General features: G+C 36.3%; 2 protein-coding genes across 2 annotated transcripts; both read right to left on the reverse strand.

Annotated features, from left to right (window-relative positions):
* Positions 1-6536: 6536 nt before the first annotated feature.
* On the reverse strand, positions 6537-7031 carry LOC113272060 (glucan endo-1,3-beta-glucosidase-like). The gene has a single exon (XM_026521968.1). It carries the CDS (start codon positions 7029-7031, stop codon positions 6537-6539), a length of 495 nt encoding a protein of 164 aa, XP_026377753.1.
* A 50-nt stretch (positions 7032-7081) lies between these two features.
* Positions 7082-7702, reverse strand: LOC113272061 (lichenase-like). The gene is made up of 2 exons (XM_026521969.1): positions 7580-7702; positions 7082-7497 (listed from the first exon to the last, which is right to left on the reverse strand). Exons 1-2 carry the CDS (start codon positions 7659-7661, stop codon positions 7082-7084), a joined length of 498 nt encoding a protein of 165 aa, XP_026377754.1. The 5' UTR covers positions 7662-7702.
* Between the last annotated feature and the right edge of the window lie 5382 nt (positions 7703-13084).

The raw sequence follows: 13084 nt of genomic DNA on the forward strand, positions 1-13084 counted from the left end.
CCACATCTTCATAATCAACTATTCTGGTCTCAATACTCTCTTTGCTTCCCTCTCTAAGACCAACCCTTCTCTTTCACTTTGTGACTGAAGCAAGCCTGGAACAGCCATTTCTTGGTTTAGGCCAGGATTGTACAGATTGATCTCTCGAATCAAAAGTACTCCCATGGGTGCATTGTTTAGGGTTTAGATTCGTTTCTCATCCACACACCCAAAATTACCAAAATCATCAGAAACGGTTTTCACCCACAAACAACTAATAGGTCAACTAATAATGGGACGGATGAAGTATATGTGTTCTGATGGTAGCTTGTCTTTTGATAATTATTTTATGTTTCTCTTATTCATTATTATCCATAAAATTTTAACCGTTTGTCTGTCAAAAAAAAAAAAAAAAAAAAAGAGTCGGGATTAACATCCAATTTTTGAGTTTTTGATCTTCGTCTTGTTAACTGGTTATCAATTCATTTTTACGATTTATTAAAATGAATGTGAGTCAGTTTGCTCCAAACTTTCTAACAGACATATTTATTTTTGTCACTTCTTCGATGTAGAGAGTAAGATCTAAAAGATTAGTTTTCCCCAATTTTGTTTTTCAGTCACTTCTACCAGTTTTAAAATCCGCCCCTACCGTTGTACCCAGTCCCCACATTCAACGTCTGCGGATAAGAAATCTGTTGTATATATTGAATTGGATGCGGATTCCTACAATTTAAAATCACATACTATAGATTGGATGTAGATGGGATAAAATCTAATATATTCCATCCGCTGCTCACCCCCCCGAGGTATGACACTTTAGCAAAATCCTTAAAAAGCAAAGCGCAAGACCTTAAAAGTAGACCAAGTGCATCTTGTTGTTTAATCACTTGCTAGACAGATTGAGCTTCAGAGCTAATTAAATATGCGAAAGTTAGTTCTTTCTGTTAGATAGTTAAGAGCTTTACAAAATTTGAGCTCAACTCAACGACACGCCACAACACGTTTAAATCGTTGCATAGCCCAACACGATACATGGCACGTGAAGTACGCGATTTCGTGTGTCGGACCGGTACACTTTACACCTCTAGGCAGGGGCACCTCGGCCTTATTCTTTTTCTTATACAAGTTTTCTGGCACGTGCTTGGATCAACCAAGTCCAACATTATCATTCAAGGGTGAATTGTGAAACATACCACGTGTTCTCTTTTACCGTGAGGCACGGACCACGTATTGTTTCTATGGATGGTTCAGATTCATGAATAATTCATTCAATCTTAGCCATCAGAGATGGTCTCCGTGTACTCCGCCTTTGAATTATCGCTTCAGTGCGAGATTTGGGGAGAAATCCCAAAACCTAATTCCAATTCTTCCCCACTCTCTGCTGAAACTAAAACATAACCATCATTTTCTTCTGTTTCCATCTCCTCCAACACCTTTGTATTTTCCCTGCTACTCCATCACCAAGATCACCACCATATTTATGTATTTCATTTGTGTAAATATGGCGGAACCAGGAATTCCAATTGGGGGGCTAAAAAATTATTTTTTGCCGCATCCAAGTCAATCTGGGAAACATCATTTCACCCTAAAAGCATTAACAAAATATGATCATATCAAAACAACAATGTACAAAGTTTTTTGTTAACAGACTCAGCCTCAACAGAAAAAAAATCTTACTAAATTGTTAAGAACATTAAATACTCTAGTTTGCAACATTGAGTCGTCAATTAACAAAAGTTCAATCCTTGGGGAACATACCTTTGCAAATCTTCAAACAGATGTGAACAACATGACTTAGAATAAATTTGTTATCGTTCTAAGCACTGAAATATGACACTATCAAAACCTGTACAAAGGGCAGGCCAAAAAAATTCTTGTTGAAGAATCTAAGAAATTCTTTAAACACTCAATTCTACTTCGCCCCATTGCTAACAAATCCCATAAATTTGAATGGCTCATCGTAGCTCACACCAACCCAAAAAAAAAAATTCTAAGGTACCACGGGCCATTAAATTTCAAAGCTTTGAAAAGTTTATGGAGTAGTCACCATGTTAACCAGGCCTGTTCAGCAGTACGCCAGCTTCCCATATACCCGCAAAATCCATTTGTTGGTGCAGTAATACTATAGAGTAATACTGTAAAGATTCTCTTACTTTGATGCAAAAAATCAATTCAACCTTCCAGTTGAGTTGAAAATAAATTATCAATGACTCCTAACCTCCTACATTAGTAAGTGTTTACAGGTGACCAAGCAAATAGATGGTTGAAGCATTTCGACAAACACTTCCTAAGCAACCCCAGCGCAAGATGGACTAACTCTCACTCCCTTTTTTTTTCTATTCTTCTACTTCCTCTGCTAACAAATAACAACAGATATGAACATGGCGGACTAAATTGCTTGGCTTGGTGGACTAGTCTGATGAGCTTAGTGGACTAAACACAATTTTTCTTGGGCCAGTTAAAGAATGGCCATACTTTTTGTAACTCGGTCACAAAATAATCATACTTTTGTAATCCATTTACAAAATGATTTTTTCCATCCGATTTAACACTTTTGAGTAAAACGGTGTTATCTTTTCCAAATATACCCTCTCTCAAAAACCCTTCCTAGTTAACTAATTGGTTGAAGTGGTGGTGGTGGTGGTGGAAGCTTATACCTGCTAAATCCCGGAGGGCAAGCGGTCAACCCTTTGGGTGAATGGGTGTAACGACCCTGAATGCGGTGAAGCGAACCTAAACGTGGTTTTACGATCCTGAATGCGGTGTAATGATATGTAGGCGGCACCACCACCACCGTCAAAACAAATTATAATGAAGGCAAAAGTTAAAAATGTATGTGGAAGGATAATACGAAGGACATATAGGTAATTTCATTAACATATTTAACTGTGAGTCGCCACTTAACTCCCTTTTTAACGAAAGTATGATTTTGTTAATAGTTTGTAACAGTAGGATGTTTTTGTGAATCAGGCCCTAATACTAAGACTGTTTTGTACATTTTCCATTTTTCTTTTGGACAAAGGGTAAATTAATGACTCAGTAAAGTTTTGTAAGAAAAAGGAGGGCTACAACTGGTAAGCTAGGAAAGATGTATGAAATAAGAGAATAAGAAGCCTACATGGTTATACCGCAAGTGCACTGTGTCGGTTGTAGCTTGTGCAAATACGGGTCGAATCCACAGGGACTAGGGTGTGAGTTGAATTTTCCTAAGCTAATTCTCTGAGCAGTGAACTAATGAAGCAAAGAGTGACAGTGGCAAATGACAGTTACAATGGCAATGAGCCAAAGGCAGTGAAGTATAGAATTTAGAAGCAAACAGTGAAGCAAGAATTTGGAAACAAATGTAAACAAAATACCAAGGTCTTTGAATCCACCTCTAACTCACACTGATTATTCATCACTGACAGTAACTTTGTTTTTCTATAACCACTAGCAAGAGGGATGTCAATCCTCTATATAGCAAGGGTCATTTTGATATGAAATCTCCTATCACAACTAAGGTACTCCTCCTAAGCATTAACTGTCTAGCTAAAGCACAATTAATCAAAAGAACAATATATAAAATTAAGCATGAGTTGCAGTTCAGCAACACTAGATGATTCTAACTACAATGGATGCCTGACATCCAATGTGAAAGGCTAGTGTTGAAGCCCTAAGATGGAGTTTCACTATGAGCATTTAAACACATCATGGCTACTGACAAGAGCATGAATAACAAATGTTAATCTAGGGTTTCATCTAAACCCTGACAAATTAAACTAGAACATGTTTAACACATTAAATAACTGGAATTGAAACATTGAACATAAACAGAGCATTGATAGAACAAATCAAAACAACACAGTTGAGGCACTGGCTAGTCCAGTCCTCTTGGGTGAAACTCTGGCTAGCCCAGGTATGCCCATTACAACATCCCAAAGCATCTATTTGTACATGCACAAGTTTTCCCAAAAAACAGAAAATTAGGGTTTCATAAAGATTGAAATTAGGTTTACCTAATCTCTGAAAACTCTCAAGTGCATCGACCCAATCTTCTACTTCTTCTTGATGCTACCCATGCCTTCAATTGCTCTCAATTTCGACCTAGTTTACCAATTTTACACGCTAGGGTTTTAGAGAGAAAACGTGTAGAAATTGGGAAAATAGGTGGCTAAAGAGAAGGGAAAATGATGGGATTAGGGTTGGTGGTGTTTGAGAAGAGATGGTGGTGGTTGTGGTGGTGGCAGAGAGTTGGTGGCGGAGCTGTTGGTGCGGACATGGTGTTGCGGACATGGAGAGGAAGGGGAAGGAAGAGATGAAAGAAAACCCGATATAGTTTTCTTAGGGTTCGTTTGGTTTGGGTGTATAGGTATTAGATGCTTGGGTGTTAGACGGAATCATCAAATCTCGATGTTCTGCTTGTGAAAGACGTCGGATGAGAAGATTATGAATTAATCCAACGGTGCGATGGAGATGGGTATGGAGCGACCCTTGGATGTGGGATACATCAAAATTGACGGTCCAAGATGGAGTTAGGTGCTATAGTGTTAGACAGGAACATCAAAGCTCGATGAACTCTGATGAAGCGACTGTTAGATGATGGAATGAATCCAATCTGACGGTTAAGAAGAGAAACGGGTTTGGGAAATGGGTTTGGGCTTAGACAATCTTGAGCCCACTTCTTGTTTAAGAACAAATTCTTCCTCTTCAAGCCCACTTCTAGTTGATCTGGCTCTTGCAAACATCATTCTTCGCTGCCTTTCTGCGGGAGTCTTTTCCGTTTCTTTGCTCTTTTCGCTCCGTGAGTTAACCAGGCTTTATTTAGTACCTAAAAATGCAAAATTAATTAAGAAAAGTATTTATTCTTGAAAACAACGAAAACACAGAATATGCATGGGATAAAATGGAGCGTTAGTGCATAAATGATGAGTTAAATGCCAATAAAAAGGTGCAAATATATACAATATTTGGCACTCATCAACAATCAGGTTTAGTCAACCTGTGCTTCTGCCCCTGTGTGTAATATGTTTATTGATCAATCAAAATTTCGGAAATTAACTCAAATTTCTTTTATTTTCTATGCTTTAAAGGTGCTTATTTGGTTGGGTTATTGGGGTAAAGCTTATACAGACTTTAATGTTTCAGTGATGCGGATCAAATTTTTTTCTTCTTACTTTGATTTTGATTATCATGTTTGCTGTTTTCTCAGCCACAATTTCACCCAATGAATCTACGTTTCGATGGTTAATTATTTTGATATTCCTGTAAATTACTCTTATACCCTCCATTTATGAATGCAAATGGTTTAATTAAAAAATAAGAAGAAGGACAAAATCGGAAGTTCAAAATTTACAGCTTCACTTGCTACAGTAAGGGGTGTTCCCTTTATATAATAGAATAGATATAAACTTCTACTTGTTACCAAAAATAAATATAAATAGTAGCTAGGATAAGTTTTGAGAAATTGGGTTAATTGTCCAAATATTTTTAAAACATGGTTCTAATGGACGAGTAAAAATTAGTATGGGTGAAATGGACACCAAAAAGATCGCAAGAATGAATCTGGATTCATCATGGCTTAAACTTAAAAAGTAGGGAGGGTGAAACTGGATGCATCCTGATATAAATTACAAATAAGAAAAAATATTTGAAAATGGGTAGGATGAAACAGTTTACATCCTGACTATTTTTACATTCTCGTTCATTTAAACAGTATCAAATTTTATATGTCTTTTTCACCCAAAAATTATCGTTATTGGGTTAATTAACCAATTTTGTGATAAGTTTCTTAACAAACCTTTATTTGTTACCAAAAAAGAATAAATAATAAAATAAAATAAAATAGTAGCTAGGATAAGATTCTAAACTTGCCTTTCTGAAATGTATCTTGTATGCAGTGAGAGTAAAGCAGTAACCAGGTATTGTGAAGTTCCACTGCAATTTTTAATATATTAATTTTATTAGCAATTAATTTTAGTTTTGGTAAGAACATGACATTAAACATGGTTAGTCAAGGATTAGTCATGACATTTTATAAGATTTTCTTCTTTAATATTTTGACTAAGTCGATTAAAGACGGGGGGAGTACTCCAGTTAAACCCTTGGTCCATAATGTAATTGCTATTAATTAAAAACAGACTCAGGCATAACAAAGTATTAGAAAGTTTTCTTAAATTACAAATCTTAGCCAGAAGGCGAAGGGGTCATATTTATTCAGTTCACGTCTCTTTTTCACCTTAATTCCTTTCTTTTTGATTAAGTAATTTAAGAGGTGCATGCGATTTGAATTTGTAATAAAAGAAGTACGAAAACGACATCTGTATAATACATCGTAATTTTGTTATTATAGTCCTAAATGAACCACATTACGTACATATAGTTGAACCCAAATGACATGATTGCTGGTGTTTGTCTTTCTATTACCTTATCATGTCATTATAGGTAACTGCGGCGCATAACCTTAGTTACATCATTTATTTAATTAAGCAGGTATACTGTATACATAACCTTAATTATTGAATTAGCGTGCATGGAACTTACTTCTTTGTCATGCAGCTAATTGATGTTCCTTTGATTGCCTAACGGAAAGTGACAGGGAAGATTTCTCTCATGTCAGGGTAGTACAGGCCAAAATGTCGCTCAGTCGGGAGACCACCCTTCGTATTCTCGTTAAAAAGGCCAAAAATATAAGTCTCTATGCTCCTCCCTGGCCTTTTGGGGGTTCCAGATGTTCCCGATACGTGTGAAATCAAATTGTTAACATATGTCCTAGTATTTGGAATGGTTGCAATATCTCCATTTTGACCAGATGGCCATCCACTTTCGGCAACGACAATATCGACATTGTATCCACCAACCTTCTCGATCGCCGCATATGCTGCATCGGTCATAGCATCAAACAAGTTCCAGTACCGTAGTCCGTTACCGCTGTCCGTTACAATAACTCGATTTGCCGTAAATAACGCATAATCCAATTGTATTTGTTGTCGGTTGTCATTGTACGCGAAGTAAGGATAGATATTTACGAGGAGAGGACTCCTGTTGGCTACTAAAAACTCTACTATCGATCTCATTATGTTTTGGGCGCCGTCGGAAAATCGTCCACGAGAGGGAGGGTATGAATCTACAACCCACCAAAAGAAATAGTTGTAGTAACTGGAGTTGTTTTCCCAGCAGCTCTAAGTGCATTATGAAGATTTCGCATAGCAGGAAGAATGTGATTTGACTCTCCAGCGTAAGGAATATTGACTTCATTTCCCACTGAAATGTATCGAAATTGAACATCACCGAATGAAAGGACATTGTTCCAAATCCAATTTCCAGCAAAATCTGGATCATTTCCCATCCTTTGGATATCTCGGTTGGGGACACAAAGTACGACTCCGATTCCTGACCCTCGTAGGGCATTTAGGACATCCCAATCTGGACTAAAAAGCCGAATTCGGTCCACATTTCTCGATCTTAAGAGGCTAACGACTGCACTCGGGGACGGTAGGTTGTTTCCTTGCCTTCCATAGTTCACACCAACATTTCCCGCTTCTGCATGCAACCAAATATATTAAAACTTTTAATGTTTATATTGTGATAATTTATTCAATAAAAGGCATATAAATGTACTTACCAACGAATATATTTGATGAAATGAGAAGTGCTGCAAAGAAGGAAATTTTGTAAAACAAGATTATCGGTTCCATTGTTCTCATAATGTTCTAATAGAATACTTTTGCTGTGAATGTTATATTAGTGATACTACCCTATATAAGTATATATAGACAAAATGGCGTTAAGATTTTCTACTAAAATGATGACAATAATTTATTTTCCACATACGATATTATAGTTGTACGCTAAGTCAAGACTTGGTGGAATTTAAGTGGCTTGATCGCTTCAACCTTCTAGTTGTATTATGGCCGTTTCCTTTACGTTGGACTAGACATCAACGCGAGCTGCACGAAATTTGCAGGAAAAGCTAAAACAAAAATTCAGCTAGCATGCATGGGTGGTAAAATGGCTAGAAATGAGCCAAAAACATCAGATAATTTAATGGTTTTCATAATTAACTATCACATTGTGGTCGGAAAATTGGTAGTCACCGAGCAGACCGATTGCACACAGCCAAAAACTAGGAATAAGGATGACGAGTAAATTTATCAAGTTCACCGTTTCGTACGGTTTTAGGTTTAAAGCTAAAATATAACCCTACTAATGACCCGCTGGTAATCGAGCTGGTATTGTAATAGTAGGAGTTATACTCTCTCCGTATTACTTTACTTGTCAAAATTGAGTTTTTTTTAAGAAAAGTGTACCAAAAAATTACTATATTTCCCACTAAAATTCTCTAATTATCAAGAAAGAAATAAAAACTAGGATACAAAAACTAGTATATTAAACAAGTAATTTGAAAGATTGATGGTGTATGTGGAAGTAATTTGAATTTGTTTCAAAGTTTTACAAATCCTATTTTAGCAAGTAAATTATGATGGAAGGAGTAGTATTTTTCACATTGTAATATGCGTGTCGTGCACTCTCTGTATTTTAAAGAAACTAGAGTAAGTGGAATAACAACTACCAATTGTTAATGGCAGTCTCCTTCCATATAACATTAATTTTTCTCTTGATTTCTTACCGACCATTAACGTATTTGAATGATGTGTTTGGAGAAAATAGATTCATTTTTTAATGGTCATAGATTGGTTTGATCTTGGAACACTACAAAATTATTATGGTTTCGGAGAATATAAAGTTTTCTATGGTCTTGGAGAAAGTAATTTTTTCTTCTAAAATAGAATAACCGGAGGAAAGAATTAAATATGATGCCAAATGTATTTATGGTCGATCTGGCACGCCAGTATTAGCGTGGCTTGACATTGCTTTTTTTTTTTTCTTTTTTTTTTTTGGTAGCAGGCATTTAAGCCAAACAAACAAGAAAAGGAAACGTAAAACATCGAACTATTACATTGTTCAGCACACAGAAAAGGAATGATGCAGTTAGGGAGTCGGGAAGATGTCCATCATTGGTGAACAGACTGCTTGTCAGCGTGCGCTGCGAGTTCATAGGCTAATCCATTAACTCTCTTCGAAACATGATTAAGACAACTTGACCAATTGTCTTGGACTCCTGCTTTATCTGATCAATGATATGCAATATTTTCTATGGAATTCTGGAGTTATTCTCCTTCAAGATTTGAACCGATACATGCGAATGATCTTCAATAATGATATGATGATACTCCATTGTTCTTGCAAGTTGAGTAGTCAGTAAAAATCCAGACGCTTCCGCAAAAAGAAAATAAAATAATTACATGTAGTTGTAATATCATGCATTAAAACTACATATGGTTCAATGTTTAGGTTTTGGCATGAAAATAAAATGAATGTAATACAAAGATGGAATTATTTTCAGCGAGGATACTACATGCTCAAGTTGTAACAAAAAGATGGATATTTTTGGGATCATGTTTTGCATTGTGCTAATGACGTCGGTCTCAAATTTCTCCATGACCTTGTGACGGATGTTTTGGTGATATTTGCTACAACAATGGTGTGCATGCAATAAGGAGGTAGTTCTCGGTTTTTTATCTGATAATAACAATTGCTTGAGACATGCAGGCATTCTTGTTTATTGTTGGGAGAACGGTCTAGATATTTGTTTCAATATCACCGGTGTTTCATCTTTCACTGGAGGTGGGGTTCGTACTTTCATACCCGGTAATGTCATTTCTAGCGCTACATCGCATAAACGGAATAAATACTTAGACAAGTGCTCCTTTCATGGTTATGGCTTTGGGGTTTTAGCTTTCTCGACTTTTGGTGAACTGGGTGAAGAAACATCATTTTCCTGAAGAGGTTAAAAAATTATATCACGAACCACGACCCGAGCTATTAGATAAGCGGTACTCTTTTTCATATGCTGGGTTTAGCAATCCAGAAGGGTGTTGGTCCCAGCTTGTTGTCAGGCTACCCACCAACTTATTATATAGTAATTTTGTTCATGAAGAATAATCTTCACTAAAAAAAGAAAAAAAAACAAAGTAATTTGGGCGATGATATAAGAAAAAAAAAATAAATTAATAACAAAAAATATAAAAATATAATTTATCTAACAATTAAAAATATAAAGTTAAACTTGTAAAATTAAAAAAATAGATATTGAGGTAATGAAGGGAAAAGGGATATTAAATAAAAATAAAGATAAAATAAGGAAAAATTAATATGAACATTTGATAAGAAAATAAAAAATAATAATATTAAATTTCGTAAAAAATGATAATTTGATAAATAAAATAAAACAATAAGTCAATAAACCATGAAATCAAAATACAACTACACGCATTTGTTTTACATCGACTTTCAGTATTTTAATTTAGCAATTATCTCATTGATCAGTGTCATCAGATTGCAGTACATAAAACATAACTAGCATGTTAGCATGTTCTGATACCATTTAAAAATTTATATTTCAACTTTTAAAAGAAAAAAAGAAAAAAAATAGAAAAAAAACGGTTCTAGTACATAATTTGAAGGGGTTCTGGTACATAATTTAAAAATAATTTATAGTAGAAACCATTGTCACGATGGGATGGGCTAACCGAAGAAAAACGAAACAACGATGATTTCATAACGCGACATACATCATTTTTTTGTTGGAAGGTAATTTTTGAGGCATGTATATCTTTTTTTTTTTGAAGCATACATCTTGTTAAAAGAAGTTAGTTTATAATTTGTCGTAGGTATGTGGTACACACGGAATCATGAAATAAAATTTGATTAATAAAAGATGGGATTGCCTGGTCTCATATTTTGGTTGATGAACTTCCTTTCTGACTTCTATCCGCCGCATGATTGGCCAACCCGTCGGCTGCTCGATTTCCTTCTCTATAGTTGTGCTGAATAATAACCTGCGGGATCTGATGAAATCTAAATTTTATTTCCTCAATCATTCCTGCTATGTGCCAAGGTGGAGGGGTAGAGGAAGTGACAAAGCGTAGTAGGTTTTCTGAGTCGGTTTCAAAGAGAAATTTTGGTCATTGTCTTTCTGTTGCTGTTCTTGAAGCCAAAAGCATAGCCCAAGTTTCCGCAGTTAATGCAGTTGTAATTACCAGTTGTTGAGCTAGAGCCAATAACGTTCGTGAGTTTGAATCTCTGCAGATGAACCCTGCCCCTGCAAATCCTGGATGACCTCTAGCAGCTCCATCGGTGTTAATCTTGATCCAGTTGATGTTTGGAATGGACCATCCTATCGATATTGTTGTATCCTTTTGTCTATTATTGGATGGTTAAATATCGGTGTATCTCCTGGAATGATTGGTGGAGAAGAGTGTAGATCCCCGTAGTATTCTTGATGCAGTTTTTGTGCCTAGGCTAGAATTTCTTTCGAAGTTGTTGCTTTGGTTGGTATATTATATCATTCCTAGCCAGCCATAAGGTCCATAATAGAAAACAAAAAGAAGAGATTACAGATGTTGACACAGGTTATTGAAGGATTTGGGAAATGGTTGTTTGAGGTGTTAAGGTGAAAGCTGATGAGGGATTGGAGCTTGGTGCATTTGTAAGTTGATTGAGTAAGGTGTTCCATGAATTAGTTGTTGTTGGACAATGAATTAGAAGGTGACTTTCCAATTCTGGATATGTGTTGCATCGTGGACATATGTCTGAGTTGGACAAATGGATGTGATGTAAGAGAGAGAAGGTTGGTAATCCTTCATGATGGCTTTCCACAAGAAAAGCCAAATTTTTGGTGGACATGGTAGAGTCCATAGAAATTCGGTAGGTGGTAGAGGGGTGTGATTTGGTTGACCCTGGGTTAGAGATTTGTATCCTCAAGAGGTAGTGTAGTTTCCAGATTTTGTGTGTGGCCAGATAATTTTATCTTGGGGACTATTTTGGGGAAGGTGGATGTTAATGATCTTTGGATTATAGGATTGGGAAGGGTGTTTAATTTTTCATGGTTCCAGGAATGGGATATTGGGTCGATGATATCCTCTACCATTCGGATTGGGTAGTATTGTGTTGGGTCTAGATTTGTTGAGTGCGGAATCCAATTGGCTTCTATTGGGGTTGATAGTTCATTTCCAATACGATGAAGTATTAAATGTTATATGGTAGGAACAATTGATGCCAGATGTCTCCATTGAGGACTAGATGACGAGGGTAGTGAATCAGTGTCTTGTAGAATTGGTTGTTGATCAAGATACTTTGCACTGAAGAACCTTCCGCAGATAGAGTTAGGTTATTCATGTAGATTCCATATTCTCTTCATGAGAAGTGCTTTATTATGATCACTGATCTTCCTTATTCCTAGTCCTCCTTCGGATAATGGTTATGTTACTTTATCCCATCCTATAGGGTGGAGTTTTGTAGTTGTTGAGTCGTGTCCCCAGAAAAAATATCTGGCGATACGATCTATTTGTTTGAATATTGGCGGGTAGGTTTTATGTTTGCATGATGTGATTTGAAGTGTGAATTAGGGAGGTTTTGATTAGAGTGAGTCTTCCATCTGGAGTTAGGCATTTTGTCATCCATCCTTTAGCTTTTCGGGCTAATCTCTGTAGGAGGGGAACGAAGGTTTGATTGGATGTCCTTCCATGTTTGAATTGGACTCTCAGATAGGTTGGAGGTTTTATGTAGCCGGCATATTGAAGAATTGTTGAAGATTGTTTATCTTGATCGGGTCTAGGTTTGAGTGATGTATGATTACTGATTTGGTAGTATTGATTACTTGTCCTGCATAAGTGTTATAGGAGTGGAGAAGGGTTTTAAGGTATTGGTTACTTTGGTCTGAGGCTTTGTATGTGATCAATAAATCATCTGCATACATTAAATGAATAATTGGCGGTTCTTTTTTTGATATATTAAGTCCTTGGACTAATTTTTGGTTTTGAAGGTTTCCTAGATTTGTAGATAGGATTTCAGCACATATGATATAAATATAGGAGGATAGTGGGACTCCTTGTCTGATACCTCTACTTGGGCTGATGTGGCCATGGGGCGTACTATTTATGTTGATCGAGTATGTAATTGTTGTGACGCATAGCATAATGTAGTCTATAAAGGCTGGTGGGAATCCTTGTTTTGTAAATGAGGTTTTGATGAATCCCCAATCTAAGCTATCATAGGTATTACGGAT

This window comes from Papaver somniferum, chromosome 4, assembly GCF_003573695.1.
Source record: "Papaver somniferum cultivar HN1 chromosome 4, ASM357369v1, whole genome shotgun sequence".
In the NCBI taxonomy this organism is placed as follows: Eukaryota; Viridiplantae; Streptophyta; class Magnoliopsida; order Ranunculales; family Papaveraceae; genus Papaver; species Papaver somniferum.